Here is a 25,292-nt window from a genome sequence, read left to right as displayed (position 1 = left end):
TGTAAAACGTAATTTTATTTACCCGATTCTCATTTTCACATATAATTTTTTTCAGTTTCGTTTTCAAAAAACAACCCCAAACTTAGTTGCTTTTTTGTTAAAAACAATGAGAACAAAACCAATATGAGTATGCAGACAGTCCCAAATAAAACCACAATTCTTGAATCCCCTTTAACACTTCTTATCTGCATATTTTATGAAAGCAGAACTTGCCAGCAATAGGGATACTGCTCTAAATAAATTATACTTTAAGAATATTAAAGTGTAGTTTTTGGCAGTGAAGGTGTCCAATTTTGCTTTGTGCCCTGGGCAACCTTAAGAAAAATGTCTTAAGAATTCATCTCTTCTGACATTAAATAAAATCCAAAAGGTGAATGTTATTAGGCTTCATCAGTGTGACTCTCTGGTCATAGATTAGACATGGTAACCTGATCTGAAGTTCTGTTTTCAAAGTGCCTACTCCACCGGCCTTCACAGAGGAGGACTTCGGGTAGATGAATGTTTTGGAAATCCTTTGCTGTCAATCCAGCAGGATGCTGACGGTTTTATTTGATATTGAAAAAGCAAGGAAAGAGATGTTAGACTTCTGTTATTATGGCCACGCTGGAATCAGATGTTGTGAGTGTTTCTATTTCATAGACAGTGCAACCTGATATGAAAGACCACACAGTGCCAACCTGTGGTCATTTGTTGGTGGGTTGTGATGGTTAGCTAGAGATCAGCGGCACCTCAACCCATTATATACAAATTCACATGTGCTTTTCAGGCATTTCGGGTGAGGAGAGGAACCTTTGGTGCTGTCCTCAGCACGATTGGTAGATAGTACAGCTGCCATTGGAATGCAATGACAGGAGCCATTTTGCTGTGCTCTCTGTGCAGAAAGGCTTGCCGTTGGTAAAGATGAAAAGCATTGCAGATATCATCTTCCAAAAGCTGTCCCCTGTTTTAGGTAGTCCACTGAAAGTCCAGTGATCCAAAATGATTGCTAGGAAACTGGTTTCATTATACTGTCTCCAAGTGTTATTTTGTTCAAAACCCCAAGTTTCAGGGAAGAGGAGTCATCTATCCACACAATGGATGTAGATAAACTTTTTCTTTTAATTTTGAATATTGATTTCCTCCGATGTTTGTGCAGCAGCTGTTTCAACTTGTCCTTAAAAAAGCTGGTTGTGAGAGTATAGAGGATCGGATTCAAAGCACTGTTAACTGGAAGGAAAAAAATCACTATCCAGGAAGTCATTGTGTCTGGAAAAGGAAGCAAAGTGTGAAAAAAAAAGTTGAAGTTTTAAATAGACATAACATACAAATAACACTTTGCAGTCAATGCTATTTATGAGAGGGAGACATAGTACATTTTAAGTTTTCTCTCACCTGAAGGAAACTCTCTTTGTTGGAAGAGCACAGAAGCTATGAATTCAAGGTCTTAATGATTTAACTTTTCTGAGTTTCAGTAAATAATGTGAAGGTCATTGTGATATTAAGACGAAATATGTGAAAATATTTTGTAAACCATAAATTGCTGTATAGTGCATTTTTTTCCTATTTTATCACCTTCCTTTATAGGAAAATAAAAAAATAAAGAAATAATCTTTAGTCAATAGCGTGGGGTTCAGGAAACTTCTGGTCCAAGAGCCAGATCTGACCTTGGTCTTATCTCCATCCAGTTCTGAAAGCTTATTGCCCTGCCCTGGTGTTCTGGTTATCCTGTTATCCTATTAAAAGCTTTGAAGAGCGAAGTGGAATGCATCCCCTAAACTTGATGAAATTCTCTTCTGTGCAACCCTACAAATGCTAATAGAATATTCAGGGAAAGAGGTCACAAGAAGTTCTTTTTGAGGTGAAATTTGGAATGATAATGTCCTTCCTGAGGGCATCATTTCATTTGCTTGGTTAGCATGAAATGCATCTTTCCCTTTACCCGTGGCCTAATCTTGTCGTCAGACACTTAACTAGGTGAGTGTGAGCAAATCACTTATGCTTCCTCAACTTCATCTGCTCTCTCTGTTAAAGGGGGCTGGTGATAACTTGCTCACTGAATCCAGCGGGCTGGGCCAGAGTCAGCTCTGCTGAGGTGCTTTTTTGGCACTAAGACTTGAGATCCTCAAACCTTACCACATAATGCTACTTCCTCTCACATCTTCACAATTTCAGGGAACTCCCCATTCAGGTGAAGAGTTGGCTGGTAAGACCATTGATGCTTTCTCTCATCATCCTTTGTCTGCTCTCTTCCTTCTCAATCCCATAATGTTTTTTTATCCTTCAGCCACTGTTATTTTGTTCTTCTCTTGACCCTGCCTTGTTTCTTGTATCTTTCTGTTCTTCCTGTCTATGTCTTCTTCCTTTTCCATTTCTTCTCTGACTGCTTATCTGACTTCCTTCTTCTTTTCCTTTGATCTCTTTCCTCTCCTTTTCTATATTTACCTTCCTCTCTTCCTATCCTATCTTCTCTTCCTTGTCCTTATTTTTTAACTGAAAGGAATATGAAAAAAAATTATGTTTTAGCCTGTCTTAAATTAAGTGAACTTTTATATTATTTGTCCCTAATCTAAAAAAATTAGACAATCTGAACAGTCAGTGATTGAAGAAAAACAAAATAAGTGGCCTTTTTCTGTTGTGCCCGCAACGGGAATTTTGATCATGAATCCCACCCCAACCTCGTAGAAAAACAATGCATGATAACACCTGCTTTCACTTAGGTAAAGGCAAATAGGCCACGTGAGTTCTACTCTGAATGAGATCAGGCATGTTCAGGGCGGTATGGCCGTAGACTTAAGTTCCACTCTGAATGAGACTTCTTTTTGTTTTTGTTTTGTTTTGTTTTCTTTTCTTTTGTTTTTGAGATGGAGTCTCACTCTGTCACCCAGGCTGGAGTGCAGTGGTGTGATCTCGGCTCACTGCAAGCTCTGCCTCCCAGGTTCACACCATTCTCTTGTCTCAGCCTCCTGAGTAGCTGGGACTACAGGCACCCACCACCATGCCCAGCTAATTTTTTTTGTATTTTTAGTAGAGACGGGATTTCATCATGTTAGCCAGGATGGTCTTCATCTCCTGACCTCATGATCCATGGCCTCCCAAAGTGCTGGGATGAGACTTCTCATAAGATTAGCAGCAGCTGAGTTCTGAGATAAGCTAACTCTGGCCTATCTTTTGGGTGACCCCAGGTACTGTCAGTGACATGCCATGACCAGTAAACGCCAGACTTCTTGGAGGGTGGGGACAGGCTTGGTGTAGGTCAGTGAAGGCAGCATTTCTTACAATACCATGGGAAGCTGGGCAAGCAAGAAGAAGCTTTGTCAACTGTGATCATGACATTTTTCCTGGTTCCACTGAGGTGTTCAAGACAAACCTCAGACTATTGAACTATACATGTAAAGAAAGACTGGTGTGTGGCTCAGTAATGTTTCCACAAGACAATGGGGGTATTTACTAAGCTTATCATGATCTGAGGTGTCATGGACTCACTGAGGATGATGAGCCCTGCTGCCATGTGAGGACACAGCAGAGCGGATGCCTCCTGTGAGGCAATGAGAGGGACTCAAGAGAAATCAAACCTGCCAACACTTTGATCTTGGACTTCCAGCCTCCAGAACTGGAAGTCCTTTGTTATAGCAGCCCTAGTGGCCTCATACAGAGAGAAAAAGCCTCAAAGAAGATTAAAACTAGCAGGAATTTGAGAGACCATCTAGAGATAGTCTCATTGAGGTGAGGTGAGATGGTCTCCTTGAGATCCCTCAACAGGTCATTGGCAGGGGCAGGAGAGGAACCCAGAACCTCTGCCTTGCTTGTTGCCGAGTCCTTCTTCCACCACACTGGGCTGCATCCCCCTACAAGCAGGAAAGCACGTCAAAATGTGTGGAGACAGGGTCAGTCATGGTGGCTCACGCTTGTAATCCCAGCACTTTGGGAGGCCAAGAGATGGGGCAGGTCACTTGGGGTCAGGAGTACAAGACCAGCCTGGCCAACATGATGAAACCCCATCTCTACCAAAAATACAAAAATTAACCTGGTGTGGTGGTGCACGTCTGTAATCCCAGCTACTAAGGAGGCTGAGGCAGGAGGATCACTTGAACCAGGGAGGCAGAGGTTGCAGTCAGTTGGGATCACACCACTGCACTCCAGCCTGGGCAACAGAGCGAGACTTCATTTTTTTTTTTTTTAAGAAGGTGTGGAGACAGTAGTGGTGAGGGGGTGGTTGATGAGACTGATCCTCTCTATTCCATCACTCTTGGACCAGCTCACCTTCTTTAGTTGACTAAGCATTTACTTGAAAACACTGTGAAAAACACTGTGGAAAATGCACAGAGGAATAAGACATGCATGCCTCCCCAAGCTTATCATCTAAAGGAAGCAACGGACACACTCGGAAGCAGTGTCGCTATGAGGCAGTTCACATGAGGCCAATAAGCGAGGTGTAAACAAACCATCCTGGATGTTTAAGCAACTGGGTTGCATGGAAGTGGGGTGAGGAGAGATAGAAAATGGCACCGTACCATAGAAGAGGGAGCATTTGGGTTGAGCCTTGGAGGATGGGAAGTGGTGTTTAGTAGGTTAGAATCTTAGAAGCTGAAAGTATAATCCAGGTTGGGAGAACAGCTTCAGGAAAGGCTGATGTCTTCTCAGAAAAGCACAGAAAACAAAGCCCATGGGGGTGTGCCCAAGATAGCCGAATAGGAACAGCTCCAGCCTCCAGCTCCCAGCATGAGCGACACAGAAGATGGGTGATTTCTGCATTTTCAACTCAGGTACCGGGTTCATCTCACTGGGGTGTGTCGGACAGTTGGCGCTGGTCCGCAGGTGCAGCCTGACCAGCAAGAGCTGAAGCAGGGCGAGGCATTGCCTCACCTGGGAAGCACAAGGGGGAAGGGAATTCCTTTTCCTAGCCAAAGGAAATTGAGACACACAACACCTGGAAAATTGGGTAACTCCACCCTAATACTGCACTTTACCAAGGGTCTTAGCAAACGGCACACCAGGAGATTATATCCTACACCTGGCCCAGAGGGTCCCACGCCCACGGAACCTCCCTCATTGCTAGCACAGCAGTCTGAGATCTAACTGCAAGGTGGCAGCGAGGCTAGGGGAGGGGCGTCTGCCATTGCTGAGGGTTAAGTAGGTAAATAAAACTGCTGGGAAGCTCGAATTGGGTGGAGCCCACCACAGCTCAAGGAGGCCAGCCTGCCTTTGTAGACTCCTCCTCTGGGGACAGGGCATAGCTATACAAAAAGCAGCAGAAACCTCAGCAGAGGTAAATTCCCCTGTCTGACAGCTTTGAAGAGAGCAGTGGATCTCCCAGCACGGAGGTTGAGATCTGAAAACGGACAGACTGCCTGCTCAAGTGGGTCCCTGACCCCTGAGTAGCCTAACTGGGAGACATCCCCCACTAGGTGCAGACAGACACCTCACACCTCACACAGTGGGGTACACCCCTGAGATGAAGCTTCCAGAGCAAGAATCAGACAGCAACACTCACTGTTCAGCAATATTCTATCTTCTGCAGCCTCTGCTGCTGATACCCAGGCAAACAGGGTCTGGAGTGGACCTCAAGCAAACTCCAACAGACCTACAGCTGAGGGTCCTGACTGTTAGAAGGAAAACTAACAAACAGAAAGGACACCCACACCCAAACCCCATCAGTACGTCACTATCATCAAAGACCAAAGGCAGATAAAACCACCAAGATGGGGAAAAAGCAGTGCAGAAAAGCTGGAAATTCAAAAAATCAGAGCACATCTCCCCCTCCAAAGGAACACAGCTCATCGCCAGCAACAGAACAAAGGTGGACAGAGAATGACTTTGACGAGTTGAGAGAAGAAGGCTTTGGTCAATCAAACTTCTCAGAGCTAAAGGAGGAACTATGTAACCAGCGCAAAGAAACTAAAAACCTTGAAAAAAGAATGGATGAATGGATAACTAGAACAATCAATGCAGAGAAGACCTTAAAAGAACTGATAGAGGTGAAAACCATAACACGAGAACTACGTGACAAATGCACAAGCTTCAATAACCGACTCGATCAACTAGAAGAAAGAGTATCAGCGATTGAAGATCAAATGAATGAAATGAAGCGAGAAGTGTAGAGAAAAAAGAGTAAAAAGAAATGAACAAAGCCACCAAGAAATATGGGATTATGTAAAAAGACCAAATCTACATCTGATTGGTGTGCCTGAAAGTGACGGGGAAAATGGAACCAAGTTGGAAAACACTCTGCAGGATATCATCCAGGAGAACTTCCCCAACCTAGTAAGGCAGGCCAACATTCAAATTCAGGAAATACAGAGAATGCCACAAAGATACTCCTTGAGAAGAGCAACTCCAAGACACATAATTGTCAGATTCACCAAAGTTGAAATGAAGGAAAAATGTTAAGAGCAGCCAGAGAGAAAGGTCAGGTTATTCACAAAGGGAAGCCCATCAGACTAACAGCAGATCTCTTGGCAGAAACTCTCCAAGCCAGAAGAGAGTGGGGGGCCAATATTCAACATTCTTAAAGAAAAGTATTTTCAACCCAGAATTTCATATCTAGCCAAACTAAGTTTCATAAGTGAAGGAGAAATAAAATCCTTTACAGACAAGCAAATGCTTAGAGATTTTGTCACCACCAGATCTGCCCTACAAGAGATCCTGAAGGAAGCACTAAACATGGAAAGGAACAACACGTACCAGTCATTGCAAAAACATGTCAAAATGTAAAGTCCATCGATGCTATGAAGAAACTGCATCAACTAGTGAGCAAAATAACCAGCTAATATCATAATGACAGGATTAAGTTCACACATAACAATATTAACGTTAAATGTAAATGGACTAAATGGTCCAATTAAAAGACACAGACTGGCAAATTGGATAAAGAGTCAAGACCCATCAGTTTGCTGTGTTCAGGAGACCCATCTCACATGCAGAGACACACATAGGCTCAAAATAAAGGGATGGAGGAAGATCTACCAAGCAAATGGAAAACAAAAAAAAGCAGGGGTTGCAACCCTAGTCTCCGATAAAACAGACTTTAAACCATCCAAGATCAAAAGAGACAAAGAAGGCCATTACATAATGGTAAAGGGATCAATTCATCAGGAAGAGCTAACTATCCTAAATATATATGCACCCAATACAGGCGCACCCAGATTCATAAAGCAAGTCCTGAGAGACTTACAAAGAGACTTAGATTCCCATACAATAATAATGGGAGACTTTAACACCCCACTGTCAACATTAGACAGATCAACGAGACAGAAAATTAACAAGGATATCCAGGAATTGAACTCAACTCTGCACCAAGCGGACCTAATAGACATCTACAGAACTCTCCACCCCAAATCAACAGAATATATATTCTTCTCAGCACCACATTACACTTATTCCAAAATTGACCACATAGTTGGAAGTAAAGCACTCATCAGCAAACGTAAAAGAACAGAAATCTTAACAAACTGTCTCTCAGACGACAGTGCAATCAAGCTAGAACTCAGGACTAAGAAACTCAATCAAAACCGCTCAACTACATGGAAACTGAGCAACCTGCTCCTGAATGACTACTGGGTACATAATGAAATGAAGGCAGAAATAAAGATGTTCTTTGAAACCAATGAGAACAAAGATACAACATACCAGAATCTCTGGGACACATTTAAAGCAATGTGTAGAGGGAAATTTATAGCACTAAATGCCCACAAGAGAAAGCAGGAAAGATCTAAAATTGACACCCTAACATCATGATGAAAAAGAACTAGAGAAGCAGGAGCAAACACATTCAAAAGCTAGCAGAAGGCAAGAAATAACTAACATCAGAGCAGAACTGAAGGAGATAGAGACACAAAAAAACCCTCCAAAAATCAATGAATCCAGGAGCTGATTTTTTGAAAAGATCAACATAATTGATAGACCGCTAGCAAGACTACTAAGGAAGAAAAGAGAGAAGAATCAAACAGACGCAATAAAAAATGATAAAGGGGATATCACCACCGACCCCACAGAAATACAAAGTACCATCAGAGAACACTATAAACACCTCCACGCAAATAAACTAGAAAACCTAGAAGAAATGGATAATTTCCTGGACACTTACATCTCCCAAGACTAAACCAGGAAGAAGTTGAATCCCTGAATAGACCAATAGCAGGCTCTGAAATTGAGGCAATAATTAATAGCCTACCAACCAAAAAAAGTCCAGGACCAGATGGATTCACAGCCGAATTCTACCAGAGGTACAAGGAGGAGTTGGTACCATTCCTTCTGAAACTATTCCAATCAATAGAAAAAGAGGGAATCCTCCCTAACTCATTTCACGAGGCCAACATCATCCTGATACCAAAGCCTGACAGAGATACAACAAAAAAAGAGAATTTTAGACCAGTATCCCTGATGAACATCGATGCAAAAATCCTCAATAAAATACTGGCAAACTGAATCCAGCAGCACATCAGAAAGCTTATCCACCATGATCAAGTGGGCTTCATCCCTGGGATGCGAGGCTGGTTCAACATATGCAAATCAATAAACGTAATCCAGCATATAAATAGAACCAAAGACAAAAACCACATGATTATCTCAATAGATGCAGAAAAGGCCTTTGACAAAATTCAACAGCCCTTCATGCTAAAAACTCTCAATAAATTCGGTATTGATGGAACGTATCTCAAAATAATAAGAGCTATTTATGACAAACCCACAGCCAATATCATACTGAATGGACAAAAACTGGAAAAATTCCCTTTGAAAACTGGCACAAGACAGGGATGCCCTCTCTCACCACTCCTATTCAACATAGTGTTGGAAGTTCTGGCTAGGGCAATCAGGCAAGAGAAAGAAATAAAGGGTATTCAGTTAGGAAAAGAAGAAGTCAAATTGTCCCTGTTTGCAGATAACATGATTGTATATTTAGAAAACCCCATCGTCTCAGCCCCAAATCTCCTTAAGTTGATAAGCAACTTCAGCAAAGTCTCAGAATACAAAATCAATGTGCAAAAATCACAAGCATTCTTATACACCAGTAACAGACAAACAGAGAGCCAAATCATGGATGAACTCCCATTCACAATACCTTCAAAGAGAATCAAATACCTAGGAATCCAACTTACAAGGGATGTAAAGGACCTCTTCAAGGAGAACTACAAACCACTGCTCAGTGAAATAAAAGAGGACACAAACAAATGGAAGAACATACTATGCTCATGGATAGGAAGAATCAACATTGTGAAAATGGCCATACTGCCCAAGGTAATTTATAGATTCAATGCCATCCCCATTAAGCTACCAATGAGTTTCTTCACAGAATTGGAAAAAACTGCTTAAAGTTCATATGGAACCATAAAAGACCCAGCATTGCCAAGACAATCCTAAGCCAAAAGAACAAAGCTATACCACAAGGCTACAGTAACCAAAACAGCATGGTACTGGTACCAAAACAGAGATATAGACCAATGGAACAGAACAGAGCCCTCAGAAATAATACCACACATCTACAGCCATCTGATCTTTGACAAACCTGACAAAAACAAGAAATGGGGAAAGGGTTCCCTATTGAATAAATGGTGCTGGGAAAATTGGCTAGCCATAAGTGGAAAGCTGAAACTGGATCCTTTCTTTACTCCTTATATGAAAATTAATTCAAGATGGATTAGAGACTTAAATGTTAGACCTAAAAGCATAAAAACCCTAGAGGAAAACCTAGGTAATACCATTCAGGACATAAGCATGGGCAAGGACTTCATGTCTAAAACACTAAAAGCAACAGCAACAAAAGCCAAAATTGACAAATGTGATCTAATTAAACTAAAGAGCTTCTGCACAGCAAAAGAAACTACCATTAGAGTGAACAGGCAACCTACAGAATGGGAGAAAATTTTTGCAATCTACTCATCTGACAAAGGGCTAATACCCAGAACCTATAAATAACTCAATGAAATTTACAAGAAATAAACAAACAACCCCATCAAAAAGTGGGCAAAGGATATGAACAGACACCTCTCAAAAGAAGACATTCATACAGCCAACAGACACATGAAAAAATGCTCATCATCACTCGCCATCAGAGAAATGCAAATCAAAACCACAATGAGATACCACCTCACACCAGTTAGAATGGCAATCATTAAAAAATCAGGAAACAACAGGTGCTGGAGAGGATGTGGAGAAATAGGAACACTTTTACACTGTTGGTGGGACTGTAAACTAGTTCAACCATTGTGGAAAACAGTGTGGTGATTCCTCAAGGATCTAGAACTAGAAATACCATTCAACCCAGCCATCCCATTACTGGGGATATACCCAAAGGATTATAAGTCATGCTGCTATAAAGACACATGCACACGTATGTTTATTGAGGCACTATTCACAATAGCAAAGACTTGGAATCAACCCAAATGTCCATCAGTGACAGACTGGATGAAGAAAATATGGCACATATACACCATGGAACACTATGCAGCCATAAAAAAGGATGAGTTCATGTCCTTTGTAGGGACATGGATGCAGCTGGAAACCATCATTCTCAGCAAACTATCGCAAGAACAGAAAACCAAATACCGCATGTTCTCACTCATAGGTGGGAATTGAACAATGACATCACTTGGACAGAAGAAGGGGATCATCACACACCGGGTCCTATTGTTGGGGGGAGGGAGGGATAGCATTAGGACATATACCTAATGTAAATGACAAGTTAACGGGTGCAGCACACCAACATGGCCCATGTATACATATATAACAAACCTGCACATTGTGCACATGTACCCTAGAACTTAAAGTATAATTAAAAAAATAAATAAATAAAATAAGTGCTCAATAAAATGACATCATCATAATAAAAAAACAAAAACAAACAAACAAAAAAACAAAGCCCAGTCATTCCAGTGGGCCTGGATCACAGTGTATGAGGGTGGGGTGGGAGGTAAGAAGTATTATAATGCTCACCCCAGCACTTGGACTTTATTCTATGAGCAATGGAGACCAACAGACACTTTTGTCCTGCTGAATTTGAAAGGTTAGGGTGTAAAATTGAGATGTGCAGGTAGCAGTAATAGATTGGAGGCTGTTCATCAAGTGAACAACTGTGACTATTATATTTAATTAACTCTGTTCTTCACATGCAACTGGCTGTCCCCACATGACCTCCCACAAAGCCCTCTTACGGCTTCTTGTCCCACCACCCAGCAAAGGTTTCCAAGTATTCAGCCCTGACCTGATCTCCTTCATAATTTTCACTTTCATATCCTGCACGGCCTGAGGAACATCTGTGCCTTGTGGAGACAGAACTGATAGGTTAAGAGGATGTTGTGAATGTTGTGTGGTATTTTGCAGCAAAACATTTGACACAGCCTCACAACTGACTGCACAGGAGGGACATAGGTTGTTACAGCTGTTTATCATCTGTGCATTCATCACTCTTTCATAAGGGCTATCAAAATATCAGACATCCTGCTTGGCACTGAGGAGTCAAGATGTATAAGACACAATTACTGTCTTGGATCAACTCCCAAGTAGCTCTGCTATAGGCTGGAACAGTAGGTTGATGATGATTCCAAGGTACTTTACTGAGAGTTAGGTTAAAGCCCTGGATGGTGGTCCCTAAATAGCTGTGATCTCTAGATCCCAGAAGGGGATTCAGATGAAATTCTGCTAAGGAAAGGTGATTTTCTCTGGTTGAAGTAGGGGTGTGTTCCGGGAACTTGGTCTTTTGGAAGAGACTCTTTCAGGAAACATCTCATGCTCCACAGAGCCCAGCATGACATTTTATGGCTAGGACCATGGAATAGAATGGTGGTTCTAGCCAGATGTGTGTGCATCAGAATTACAGGGGAATTTTTACATAACATCCATCTATAGGTCTTAGCTTCTAGAGACAAAACAGTCCCAGGTGGAACCTGGGCATGTATATTTTGATTTTTTTATGCATACTCCTAGTGAAGAACCAATGTCTTGCTCGGGTGGAAGCAAGATATTCAGACTTATTTTCTCTGTAGCTCCTGCTTTTTATTATTCCTAGTTGAACTGCACCACTACTCAGTTTCTATTTTATAATACTGATTATAAAACATGGAGGGAAATAACTCTTTGTATTGAAATTAAAAGTTTTTATGGATAATTAACTATGTGTCCTAGACTCTGGGCTTGTCAAAAGAAGGACGTAAGAAGGCACTATGTATTATACTTGGGAATGATAGAAGAGACTGACCTGGTATTTCCACCCGGAAGAGGGAAAGGATTTTAATTACAAATACAGGAATCCAGCAGATGGCATCAGAGAACACTATAAAAAAGAAACGATTTGCAACAGCCACCTCTCTTCCAAAATGATTCCTTACTTCTGTGGTCTGCAAGGCGGTTTTTTGAATGGAACAGAACATAGTAATATAGGAAAACACAATGATGAGAAAAGCCAGCAAGTTCACACCTGTTGGGAAAAGCACACTTTTAACATCTCAGGCATAAAAGTCAACAGTAAAATTACTGTGGTACAGGTTGAGTATCCCTTATCAAAAATGTTTGAAACCAGAAATGTTTTGGATTTTGGATTTTGGAATATTTGCACATTCATAATGATGTATCTTGGAAATGGTTCCCGAGTCTAAACACAAAATTTATTTATGTTTCATATACATCTTATATACATAGTCTGAAAGTAATTTTGTACAATATTTTAAATAATTTTGTGCATGAAACAAAGTTTGTATACTTTGAACCATCAGAAAGCAAAAGCTTCAGGTGTTGAATTTTTCCACTTGTGGCATCATGTTGACACTCAAAAAGTTCCATATTTTAGAGCATTTCAAAGTTTGGATTTTCAGTTACAAATGCTTAACCTGTACTTAGATGTTAAATACAGTGCCTCTTCCACAGGCCCTGCTGGGAAGCCTTCTTTTATATAAGCCCTGTGGTATTAGGTAAAACCCAGGTTCAAGGAAATAAAAACAAAGACATTGGGTTAGCCAGATGAAAAAGAGATTTCAAATACATAAACCCTTATGAGGAATTATAGACTTCTAAAATTCAGATCTAGGCATATCATGAAGTAAACTCTAGCTCTCTTAAAGCATGAAGAGAAGCTATTTTTGTTTTTAGCTCTCTGCAAATTCAAATCTTAAGGGATTGATGTAATCTTACGCACGTCTCAAAAAATCAAAACAACCCCACTTTATTATCCTATAAACATGAATAATAAGAGAATAAAAATAATTTTAAAAAATGAATAAAATAACCTTGGAATTTATCATGAATATAATTGTCTGAGAAACATTATTCCTAATGTTTTTGGTCTTAAGAATAATACATAGAACAAAAATGTATTTTTGTTTATTTTTCTTCATGTTTCTTACAGTAATTTAAACTACTGTGGTTCAGAAACTTTAGACTAATTTTATAATAAACAATAAGAAAAAAGTTTAAAATTCAGCTATGTGAATTACTCTTTTGAGCCCAAATGTATGCACAAGATTCCCACCCAACATCACTGTTCCCTTTCATTCTGACTTCTTAGTGACTCGGGTTTGCTTTATTCTTGCTCTCGCTGAAATCCTGAGTGATCATCTCATTTCTCACAGTGAACATAAGACTTGCATATATTTTCAAAGTTGTTAAAAAATATGAATCTGAACCTAGACTGTATGTAAGATTGGTGAAGTCTAGAGTAAAAATACTTTAAATTCAAGGTGATCTGTTATTTTTATCCAAATCATTTCATATTCAATGAAATCGCAGTATAAAGCCATACGGTAAAATTTTATAAAACTGGTTTGTCTTAGGCCTCTTTTCAAAAAATTTTGTTAAGCGTAAAAAATAATCACTCTCTTAGAAGATGCTCCCCTGCCCTAAATTCTGATAGCAGACTTACAGAAAGGATCAAAACTGTATGTTCTAGGCTGGGCGTGGTGGCTCACACCTATAATCCCAGCACTTTGGAAAGCCAAGGTGGGCGGATTGCTTAAGGTCAGGAGTTTGAGACCAGCCTGGCCAACATGGTGAAACTTGGACTCCACTAAAAATACAAAAATTAGCTGGGCATAGTGGTGGGCACCTGTAATCCCAGCTACTTGGGAGTCTGAGGCGAGAGCATTGCTTGAACCCAGGAGACGGAGGTTGCAGTGAGCCAAGATGGCACCACTGCACTCCAGCCTGGGAGACAGGGTGAGAGTGTCTCAAAAAAAAAAAAAAAAGTGTATGCTCTGAATGCACGATAGTAATATAAGAAATATGTTAACAATAGGGGAAACCTGATGGGGCATATGTGGAAAATTGTACTATCCCTGCACCTTTCCTAAAATGAAAACTATTTTCAAATAAAAAATTAATTAAAAATTATATATTCTTATATTCTTCAAACAGAAAAAAAAAATTGTACTTTAGAGCTCTAGGACTCTTCCTCTCATATACAAATTGATGATGATGATTTTGTGTGTGTGTGTGTGTATGTGTGTGTGTGTTTGTGACTATCTCTTTATCTATCTGGAATATATCCCAGATACTTAACCCCTTTGGGCCGAGCTCCATGCCCGCATGGTATGCTCCACCAAAATGAGTTTCTTCAGCCCTTCATCTTACTCTGTTTCCTGGCTTTGGGCCTGGGAATCCACTATGTGTTCCTGGAACACAGACCCCACCTCACCCTCCTCTGCCTTCACTTGGCTAATGCCTCCTCCTCCTTTGGGCCTCAGTTTGAATTCATTTCTTTTGGGAAGCCTTCCCTGTTCCTCAGATCTGGGGCTCCTAGAACATTCTGTACTCTTCCGTCATGGCATTTATCAGCCTGTGTGTGATGTGAGAACGTGTTGACTTGTCTGCCTCCTCCTCTGTGGTCTGTAAGGCCTTTGAGGCTGGATCTGTTGTATCTCCAGTACCCAATATAGTATATAGTTCACAGCCTATAGTAAGTGCTGAATAAATGCCTGTTGAAACAATGCATGTCATGGTGTGTGTGTGTGTGTGTGTGTGTGTGTGTGTGTGTGTGTGTGGTGTGTTTCAGGGAGAGTCTCTATTAAGGGTACCTATGTTAGGAGTAATGAGGAAATGAATGATAAGGAAATACAAAGAACAGCCTATAATACTCTGGATCCTGGGAATGACATATCTATAACCAAATAACTACCAAATAGGGTAGTGTGTGATGGGTATTACTAAAATGGTGTAAACTAAATATTTTGTTTTTCAGAGGAGGAAGAGGAGTAGATGGAGAAGAACTGGGCATGATGGTTAGGGTCATGTCATGAGGAGTTCTAAGTGACTAATTTAAACTTGACCTTGATAGTACTAGGGAGTCATTGAAGGTCTCTGAGTGGAGGTGTACACAGTCCTTTTGCTAGAGAATATAACAATGGTAGTGAATAGATAAATGAGAGGAAGGGGAAGACCCCAGAGGTTACGAGACCAGTAAGGGCTAAGGTAATAATTCAGGGTTGAGGTAGTAAGGTGTCTAACTAAGGCAATAGCAGTGGGTAGAGACTGGAAGGAACAGCAGCAAAAGCAAATTTTGAAGAAAAAGAAAGGACAGGAGAGCTTGTTGGTTCCTTGGATGGGAAGAAAAGATTAGGAGAGTCAAAAGAAGATCACCCCAAAGAGAGGACATGGGAAAAGCCTTAATTTTAAGCAGGAGGGACACATATTAGAAAATAGAAAAATAGTGTTTTTAACTTTAAAGGGCTAAACTTGTCTTTCATTTATAAAGAACACAGGATCTTCTTTTCCAAATATTAGGAGGAACTGAGAGAACTGGAAAGAAAATAGCTTTATTAAGCATCCTTACATTGCTGACTCAAGAGCAGCATTTAACAAAGGCAATAAACCTTCCTGGTATTTCCATTCAGGTATCTCTTACTTGTTAGTTTCCTGAGTTTTATTATTATTTATTTAACTCATAACTAGATTGTAAAAAAAGAGTTTAAATAACTTGGTAGGTTTATAGGACGAGGCACTAAACTGGAATTCCTCCAGCTTATAGTCATTTCATATAAACATGAAATCAGAGGATCTTATGGATAATAAAAAGATAATCCAGAGATCCTGGTAGTATGTCTTTATTTTCCACACTAAATATTGTCTAATAAAAAGTTTAATAAAAACGTCAATAAATGCAATAGTAAAAACTTTTTTTTAAAGAAGGACACAGTCTTGACTGTATTACCTCACTTTCTGAAACAAATCCACCTTTGCTGAAATTTAAAGTATTTCTAGCAAAATTATGTTTTTCCAGGAAATGAAAAAATATAATTTACCTAGAAAAATTCCAAGAGAATACCCTTTACTTCCAACATCTTCTGTTTGGTCATAATAAAGTGGGAAACATACTCCATTTTTCCCATAAAAGTTTCCAAAATACTCCTCATTCCAAAATGGAATTACAGCTATTAAAAATCCTGCCATCCAGATGCAAATGAGGATGACTGAGGTCTGCCGTTTTCCAGGCCGAATGTTATTGAAGGGGAAGACAATGACCAGGAACTTCTCCAAAGTCAAGTAGGTCAGTAGCAGGACAGAGACTTCGGTGGACAGCATGGCCAGGAACCCCATGAGGCGGCACTGCACGCTCTCCATCCACAGCAAGGCATACTTCTGATACTGCCCTCGGTATTTTAGATCAAAAAAGCCAACAAAGAACAAGTAAACACCCATCAGGCAGTCAGCACCTGTGAAAGAATCGAAACAGTGTATGTCATCAGTTTCCAATGCCTCTGTTTTAGTTTTCTGATTAAGTCTATTTCCAGCATTTTAATTGTCTAATTAGATCTAGTTCCCTTCATCTGATATCAAATGAACTAATGTAAACATCTACCAGAGTACCAAGAAGCTAGTGGACTTAAAAATCTGTCATATTTCTAAAGTACTACACTATGTTTTTATTTTGTAGTTTAAAAAAATGGGAACAGGAGTTTTCTGGAAGGAGGAAGGACTAGTTGTTAAACAGTTAACGTATATTATCTTCATAGTTAATAAAGGGAATAATTTTCTGGGCTTAATGAGCATAGGTATCATTGTAATTGAAGTTGACCTTAGTTTTATCACCCACAAAACTTTATAATCTGTCACTTGACTCATTGGTTCCCTATTAGCGCATTCCCAAGACATATTCCTGAGAGCAGGCCACTGTAAGGTCGTGCAACCTAAAAAAAGCCACAAAGGGCCAGAACTTTTATATTTAGAAAAAAAATGTGCCCAGGATGTATAATTCACATTAAATGCCATTTGTTGAAAGCCAATAAATGTGTGTGTGCGTATATATATATATTATACACACGTCTAGCGCACAGCTCACAGAAGATACCCTAAATCTACCTATATTGGAAACATACTTACAACAAAGGATTTTGATGGACATAGCGTGAGTTGTATTTTCAGCTTTAATGAAAGATCTCATGCCAATGACAAAAAGATTTCCAAAGCAGGTAATGAAAGCTATAACCCAGACAAATATTCTGAGGATATTGTTAGCCAAGAGGTCCTCAAATGAAGAAATGCCGTCCGTCAAGGGCATACATATTCGGACATGGGGAGCATAGGAGCAGTATCGAAAGTTTTTGAAATAACTAAAGTCAAAGGGAAAAAAAGTGTCACTTTGCAGCAATGATACAGAAACTACAGTTGCAATCCTATCGGGGCTGCAACTCCATGCTAGGTATACAACTTCACTAGGTTTGTTTATTTTTGTTTAGTAGTGTTTATGTAATTAAAGAGTTCTGCATGAAATACGAGGCAGTATCCTTTTAAAGATGAGGAACCTAAAGGACATGGGAATTCAGTAACTTGGATGAGGAGAGTTCAGGAGGACATGAAAATTTGAAATCTCAGGGGCTCTGTGTTCCCTGGTCACATTGGTTTATTGATTATTCTGTAAGGTATTATGAAAAGTGGATTATCATTGTCAAAGTGATCTCCAGCAAACTTTCAGGGGCTTGGGCTTGGGATGGGAAAAGCCTGTTGTCACTCACCTAGAACATTTCTGTCTTGTCCTGAGTTTTAAACACCAAGGTCTACTCACTTTAACTAGCCCCCTCTTCCCTGACACTGGCAGGAAGGGAAGACCTCTGACACTAGGAAAATGCATTCTCACTGAATCTGGGAAGAGAAGCAGCTGCCTTAAACACAGATTTCTTACGAGGGTCTGGAAGGACTTAATTTCTATGGGAAAATAAGTTTGTTTGTGGTCAGTGGAGTTGGGATCTGGGCACAAGGCATCTGGAAGTGCTGGAATTGGTGAGGTCATTTGGCTGTCGCCGTCCCTCAAACCTGTGTGTTTAGAATTTTCTCTCATAAAACTTATTCTATTTTTATTTGTTTGCTCCTTCTTTCAGTTCACTTTTCTGCTCTTTACTGTCAGTCTAATTCATTTTTTTTGTCATTTCTCAATTCAGTTTCTAGACCAAGGCGGCCTAGCGTCAGACCGCTGGCTGCCTGCACCACCTCGCCTCTTACCCTGCAATGCTTACTCCACCCAGACACACACCCTCAGACAAGCCATGCTCATGCCGTACTCAGAGCTTTGCTTTTGCTTAAGCCCCTGCCTGGAAGATTCTTCCCCTGGATACTGCCAGGGCTGCTTTCTACCTCCGCTCAGGTCTGCTCAAAGGTCGCCTCATTCCAACTTCCATCCACCCCACCTCAGTGGTAATCCTCAGTCCTCCTTCTATTCCTTACATTGCTTTATTTAAATTTGTAGCACTTATTGACTATTTACTCGCTTGCTCCTTTACTCTCTGGTTCCCAAAGCTAAATGGAAGCTCTCAGGCACAGACATCCTCTCTTTTGTTCATCATTGTGTCCCTGGTGTCTAAAGCAGTGCCTGGCACATGTGGGTACTCAACAAACACTTCTTGGATCAGCAAGTGGATGATGAATAATTTAGCACTAGGTGTGTCAGGAAGAGAAACAGGAGGCAATTCTTGCCTTCAAGTAGCTTACAATTCAGCTTCCTAATATCTGGCATCCAATTAAAGGAACCTGACCTATAACAAACTCTCTTTTCTTCTCCTTCCCTGGAGTTCCTGGCACACACTTGGCTTGACTTCTTGGTCCTTTTAGGATTCCATTATGTCTGCTATCTTCAGATAGGTTCAGGGCCACCTTGCGCTGTGACCACACTACTTGTTGCCAGGTGAAAGGGATGGGGGTGACGAGGTGGGGATGTTTCAATAAATAAAGGACAAGGAATATGAAAGCAAAGTAAGTAGGCTACTTAGTAGGGAAGTAACTTAGCTAATGTGTTTTCTCTTAATTGTTGAGCCCTTCTTGACCTTGGCCTGAGGTCTATATTTAACACAGCAGTTTCTCCATCAAGTTCTAAATAGGTTGCATTTCTCTATTCTAAGAAGACCTCATATTCTGCCTACAACAAGGAAATGATATCCTCATTAAATATTTATCTAATAGTGCCACAAAAGAAAAAGAACAAAACCATGTGGAAATGCATCAAACACTTGTCTTTTAGTAATCACACCTACTGCACAGACATAAACAAAATGTTCTCCCAAAAGAGCACCTTCACAGCAACCATTTCATCCACTTGCTGCACCCAACTTGTAATCTTACATTGAATCCTCCCTATTTTTGTAGATAACAGTGGTTAATTTTTGAAATCATGAACACACAGATTACACAGTTGATAAAGAAATAATTATGAACACATATATTCACACAACTTACACAGTGCACTTTAGCCAAATATACTAAAGTGACTTATCAAAAACTACTATAAAGATTAATTACCTCCATTTTGTAGTGCACTTAGTAACAGTAACAACACCTGGAATTTATATAGCACCTTTCTTCCTAAGGGCTCAAATCTTAGAGCAGCCGACTGCTCATTCATGTGAGGTGAATTAATGTTTCCAGGTCGCCTGAGTACCATTTAGCCAGTGACTTCATCTTGTGTAATATGTGGCATTCTGGTACCCTGATCTCTTATTGGACCTCAATTGGATAAACAGCGTGTTTCCAGAGAGAAGGGTCATTCATGTCGGCACATCATAATATTGAACTCTATTTGAACAGGGACCAAAGGTGACAAAATTAAAAAGTTCTCAATAAAACGACTTTTGTTGCATAGAAACACATTGCAGTGATACATTAGACAGTTTACAGGAGATAATTTGAAACATTTTACCATGCTTCCTCCTCCATTTTTTATACATACATACATGTGAGAAAGATTCTTCATGGGTTGAAACATTCGTGTGTTTATATTTGGAATCTCTATCCTTTCCAGGTCTCTGGAAAATACACACAATAGGTTTAATGGTGTTGAGCTGAAACGCTTTAATAATCGCATTCTTCATCATATCCGAAAAATAATGCTTCAAGATCTTATGTTACCAAGGCAAATGAGGATGAAAGTTTTACAGTACACTGTCTTAGAAAATGGCTATTTCTATTTATGCCTCCTGTAGTTTGGTACTGATTGTGTCACTTCACATGCAGAATTATGTTCTTATACAACACATTCATTCATTTCTTTGATTTAAGGATGACAGTGGTGATTTGTGTGATTATGACGTTGGCTCTTTAGTTTGATTTTATTAATATAAGTAATGCCATAGGAATTAGAGGGTTTCATTCAGGAGATGATATTTCCAACCTGAGAGTGTCACTGAAGTGAGTTTTGTGAGAATCTGGATTTAAATATGATCATTTCTTCCTGGCCTATGTGTCTTAGGATGGAAAACCATGAAGATAGCAAGAGGAACTCCAATTCAGAAGTTTGCTAAGACACCAGTGGTATGTCTTAGAATTCCTTTAATTAAATTTAAGTTAAATTTAATTAAATTCCTTTAAATCCTTCAGGCCCCATAAAATGTCCTCAAAGGGATCCAAGGATCACTTCTGTTCTCTTAGTTGACCTCAATGCTTGCTGCTACAAGTGTGGACACTTTGAAGATCTCTTTAGGGTGGTATGAATTAAGAGCTACCATGTTCTCAGGAAGCAGCTGGAGAGAGGACAATCTAAAAAGACAGAGGCCTTTTGCTTTTAATGTTTGTTTTAAAATATGTCTGATTCTCACTTGGTTTCTTTTTAACTAATCCGAATAAGGATTTCTCAACATGGTTCTGAGTTTTCCTTTGCCCAAGGAGTCCTTGCTTTTTGGAAGTCAGAAACGAAATCTGGGAGAGCTGTTATACAACTGAGTAATTGCATGGCCCCTCTAGCAGGAGACTCTAAGCCCTTTCTAAAGGTTTAATTTTCCTTCTTCTTCTTTTTTTTTTTCCCCTCTCTGGCTTTCTCCTTGACTTATACAGTTTTAGCTTTATGTGGATTCTGTGATTATTTGATTAATAACCTGTAACATCCTAAAGAGCAGAGGCCACTGTACCCCGAGTGCTAAGACAGTGCTTTTTGTAAGTCGATGGCTAAGACATGTTTGTGAAATAAATGGGTAAATGAATCTTAGGTAAAAAAAGAAAGAACGGGCAGGTGCGGTGGCTCACGCCTGTAATCCTAGCACTTTGGGAGGCCGAGGCAGGTGGATTGCCTGAGCTCAGGAGCTTGAGACTAGCCTGGGCAACACAATGAAACCCTGTCTCTACTAAAATACAAAAAAAAGTAGCCTGGCATGGCGGCGTTTGCCTGTAATCCCAGCTACTTGGGAGACTGAGGCAGGAGAATCGCTTGAACCTGGGAAGGGAAGGTCAAGCTTGCGCCATTGCACTCCTGCCTGACAGGGCAAGACTCTGTCTCAAAAAAAAAAAAAAAAAAAAAAAAAGACCCTAAAGAAAAAAAGTAGAAATGAATAAAGAAACGAAGTAGAAATGAAGTTAAAAAGGTATGTAATAAATAGTTGCTACTTTGACTTTCAGGAAGGCATTATGTAGTGACTTGGTATTTTGGCTTTCAGAAATGCAGTATGTGGTAAGTAAAGGGAAGAATCATGCTGTCCACATCCTCAGGTCTGTCCTTATATTTTAAAAAATAAACATATATGTTTAATATTATGGCTTCTTAAGAATAGGGACCAGATCTTTTTCATCAGTGGATGCTCACTAATATCTGCTGAGAGAGAAACCTAAATCTTGCATTAATTTCAGATAGAAAACTAGCAAGAATAAAAGATGATATTAAGAATTGGTCTTTGGACATAAAGGAAGAAATACTTTTGGCTGCAGTCAGGCAATGTAGTCTGCTGTCTGTGTGAAAACAAACAACCTTTAGCCAGCAATTGCCATCCATTGGAAAGAAATCATGAAGTTCAAAGGAAAAGTGGCAGAGTTCTTGACACCATTGAAACTTAATATGGTAGAAATGTAGCTGGGCATGGTGGCTCAAGCCTGTAATCCCAGCACTTTGGGAGGCCGAGATGGGCAGATCATGAGGTCAGGAGATCGAGACCATCCTGGCTAACACGGTGAAACCCTGTCTCTACTAAAAAAATACAAAAAAACAACTAGTTGGGCATGGTGGCGGGCGCTTGTAGTCCCCGCTACTTGGGAGGCTGAGGCAGGAGAATGGTGTGAACCCGGGAGGCGGAGCTTGCAGTGAGCTGAGATCCGGCCACTGCACTCCAGCCTGGGCAACAGAGCAAGACTCTGTCTCAAAAAAAATAAATAAATAAAATAAAAAAGAAATGTAAAAATACTGTACATAATTTTCTGAATGTTCATATTTGCGGGATAGCTTTTTAAAAACTTATTTAAAAGTAAAACAATGCACTGTAGACTAATATCAAGTAGATTCTTGTAGGAAAGGGCAAAGGGGAAAAGCAGGCAAGTCTTACATAATCTGTTTTAACCAAACTTTTAGAAACAAAACTATTGCAAGTTTAATTCTTTGTGAAAACTGTAGAAAGAGATTTTGCCACATGAACCCAGTTTTCAAGAAGGACATTCTTGAAAACTTCCTCAAGTACAGAAATGGACTTCATACATGTTGAATGGTAAATAATGAGTCTTATTTGTCATTCAGTATGTACTTGATGGGATCAGTGACATTCACAATTGTCTGAAATGCATGCTCCTATGTGCAAAATGCCCATTTAAAAATAAATGTGTCTCTAAGTACATCCACTAAAATTATAATCAATATAATTGTAATATTTCACTTACAGAGACTGAAGTTGTTTAAGACTTTCAAACTGGTTCTTGTGAAGATACATAAGAGGATTGGATGACAGGTTCCTTTTTTTTTTTTACCATTAGATGAGAGAGGAAAAGAAGTTTGAAGGTATTATTATTTCGGAAGCTCAAAATGTTGCCCTTTAAACCTGATTATGATGATAAGTAGAACTTACAGTTTTTGTAGAAGCTTCAAGTCTTTAAAAAGGTGAGGTGATAGCTCCATTATCATATTGCCAGACAGATCCCTGTTGACGACAGTGAAAACCCAAAGCAATTACTTTGGAAGAAAATGACAGACTTATTACTCCTCACAATTATCGTCATCCCTTTTGATGTAACAGAAAATATGAATCCAATTTAACCAACCTGATAACTTGTTACACAACAGGGCCGTTATGAGTCAGCCAAATGGATACGGTTTCCAACACTTACAGACATGCAACATTTTGCTCATCCAGTTCCCATCTGGAATTTCCTTTTACCCTGTCTCCAACACATTCCCAGCCTGGCTTTCATATCTGCTTTGGTTAATTTCCCCTGCTCTAGGTATTCTTTGTACACTTCTACTCTTCATGCTTCTGTGATTGCTACTTGCTTCATATACATGGTCTCTTGTTTATCCAACTACGCTTTTCAAGGTCAAGTCTTGCATCTTTAATTTATTTTGCATTCCAACCAAGACAATATTGTCCACTCAGCATCTGCCCAGATAATCTAGAGTAAGTTCACACACTTTTAATATGTTCTTATACAGGACTATTTTTGCAGAAGAAATTGCGAGTTTAGAATTAAATATAATAGGATTGTCCAATCCAGACAGAATCCTAAGAAAGTGACTCTATAAAATGTGGAAAAGAGACCTGTTAAAATCAGAAGAAATGAATCTTTAAGAGTCCAGAGTATTTTTCTGAGCCAGAGAAGGTGTTAAAGATAAAACAGATATACAGTTGCCTAAGAGTCAAACAAAAATGATCTCTTTTGGTATTCTGGAACTGCTGATGTATATGTGGGAGTTACAAATAACTACGACTTAGCTCTTTCTGTAAAGAAGCTTCCATTTAGAGTAGCAACTAGATAAAAACAAGGAAAGAATCAAACAGGTGCTGTTATAGAGGTGCAGAGAAAACATAGAGGAAAGAGTCATCGATCTTGGCCTGGGACATTGGGAAGTGTTTGAAGAAAGGTTGATGATTTTAGGTGGGGTAAAATAAGAACACCTTCTCAGGTGGGTGTAAAAAATGATCTGAAGCACAGATGCTTGGAATTCAGTGACACTTTCAGGAGTCAGGAAGTGATCCAACATGAGTAGAGGATGGAAGATGTAGGGAGAGGTAGAGGACGTCATGGAGAGTGCGTGGAGACAAGATGGGAAGGCCAGGCCGGGCGCGGTGGCTCAAGCCTGTAATCCCAGCACTTTGGGAGGCCGAGATGGGTGGATCACGAGGTCAGGAGATCAAGACCATCCTGGCTAACACGGTGAAACCCCGTCTCTACTAAAAAATACAAAAAACTAGCCGGGCGAGGTGGCAGGCGCCTGTAGTCCCAGCTACTCGGGAGGCTGAGGCAGGAGAATGGCATGAACCCGGGAGGCGGAGCTTGCAGTGAGCTGAGATCCGGCCACTGCACTCCAGCCTGGGTGACAGAGCGAGACTCCGTCTCAAAAAAAAAAAAAAAAAAAAAAAAGATGGGAAGGCCATGCATGCACTTCAAGGCAGTAGTTTTCACAGTACAGTCCAAGCATCCAAGTCCCCAAGGATGCTTATGAAAAGAGCACATCGCCAGGGCCGACCCCAGAGCTATCACATCAGACTTTCTGGGAGGGAGCCGAGTAACAAGCCAACATCCCATGTGATTCTTCGGCACATTAATGTTTGAGAACTGTGTCGAGGACTTTGCTAAATGCCAGGCAACAAGGAGTGAGAACATTAACTAGGGCAATGGCATCATTTGCTCCGGGTTATGGAATGATTATTCTGTCAGAAGCATGAAGGACAGGCAACAAGGCCTGGGAGTTAGGGCAGGAAGACCAGGCAGGAACTTCTAGATGGACCAGGTGAGAGCAAATGAGGGTTGAGGGGGACAGCGGCAGGGCTCAGGGTCTGGCTGAACACGTGTTAAGAGAAAGCTGGAGGGAAATGGAATGGTCTTCAAGCCTGGCTGCCAGGAAGGAGGCACTGAGATGGCAAGTCCAGGTGAAGAAGATGGCCATCGGGTTGGGGTCTCTTGTTTGTTTTGTTTCAAACGGGTTGCTTTTGAGGTGCTGTCATGAC

General features: G+C 40.3%; 1 protein-coding gene across 1 annotated transcript in view; it reads right to left on the bottom strand.

The window, feature by feature from the left end:
* The window catches only part of RXFP2 (relaxin family peptide receptor 2), a gene marked incomplete at its 5' end in the record, with an annotated part of 71,858 nt that continues 46,566 nt past the window's right edge, over positions 1 to 25,292 (bottom strand). Inside the window, 7 exons of the mRNA XM_005585595.5 lie at positions 1 to 1,245; positions 12,170 to 12,388; positions 16,200 to 16,610; positions 17,278 to 17,507; positions 20,115 to 20,186; positions 23,011 to 23,082; positions 23,196 to 23,267. Coding sequence (XP_005585652.3) covers positions 986 to 1,245; positions 12,170 to 12,388; positions 16,200 to 16,610; positions 17,278 to 17,507; positions 20,115 to 20,186; positions 23,011 to 23,082; positions 23,196 to 23,267 — 1,336 coding nt within the window. The remainder of the gene's footprint in view (positions 1,246 to 12,169; positions 12,389 to 16,199; positions 16,611 to 17,277; positions 17,508 to 20,114; positions 20,187 to 23,010; positions 23,083 to 23,195; positions 23,268 to 25,292) is intronic.

This window comes from Macaca fascicularis, chromosome 17 (assembly GCF_037993035.2).
Source record: "Macaca fascicularis isolate 582-1 chromosome 17, T2T-MFA8v1.1".
Taxonomy (NCBI): domain Eukaryota; kingdom Metazoa; phylum Chordata; class Mammalia; order Primates; family Cercopithecidae; genus Macaca; species Macaca fascicularis.
The sequence above is the reverse complement of the archived record's forward strand: the minus strand, read 5'-3'. Positions and strand labels throughout refer to the sequence as shown.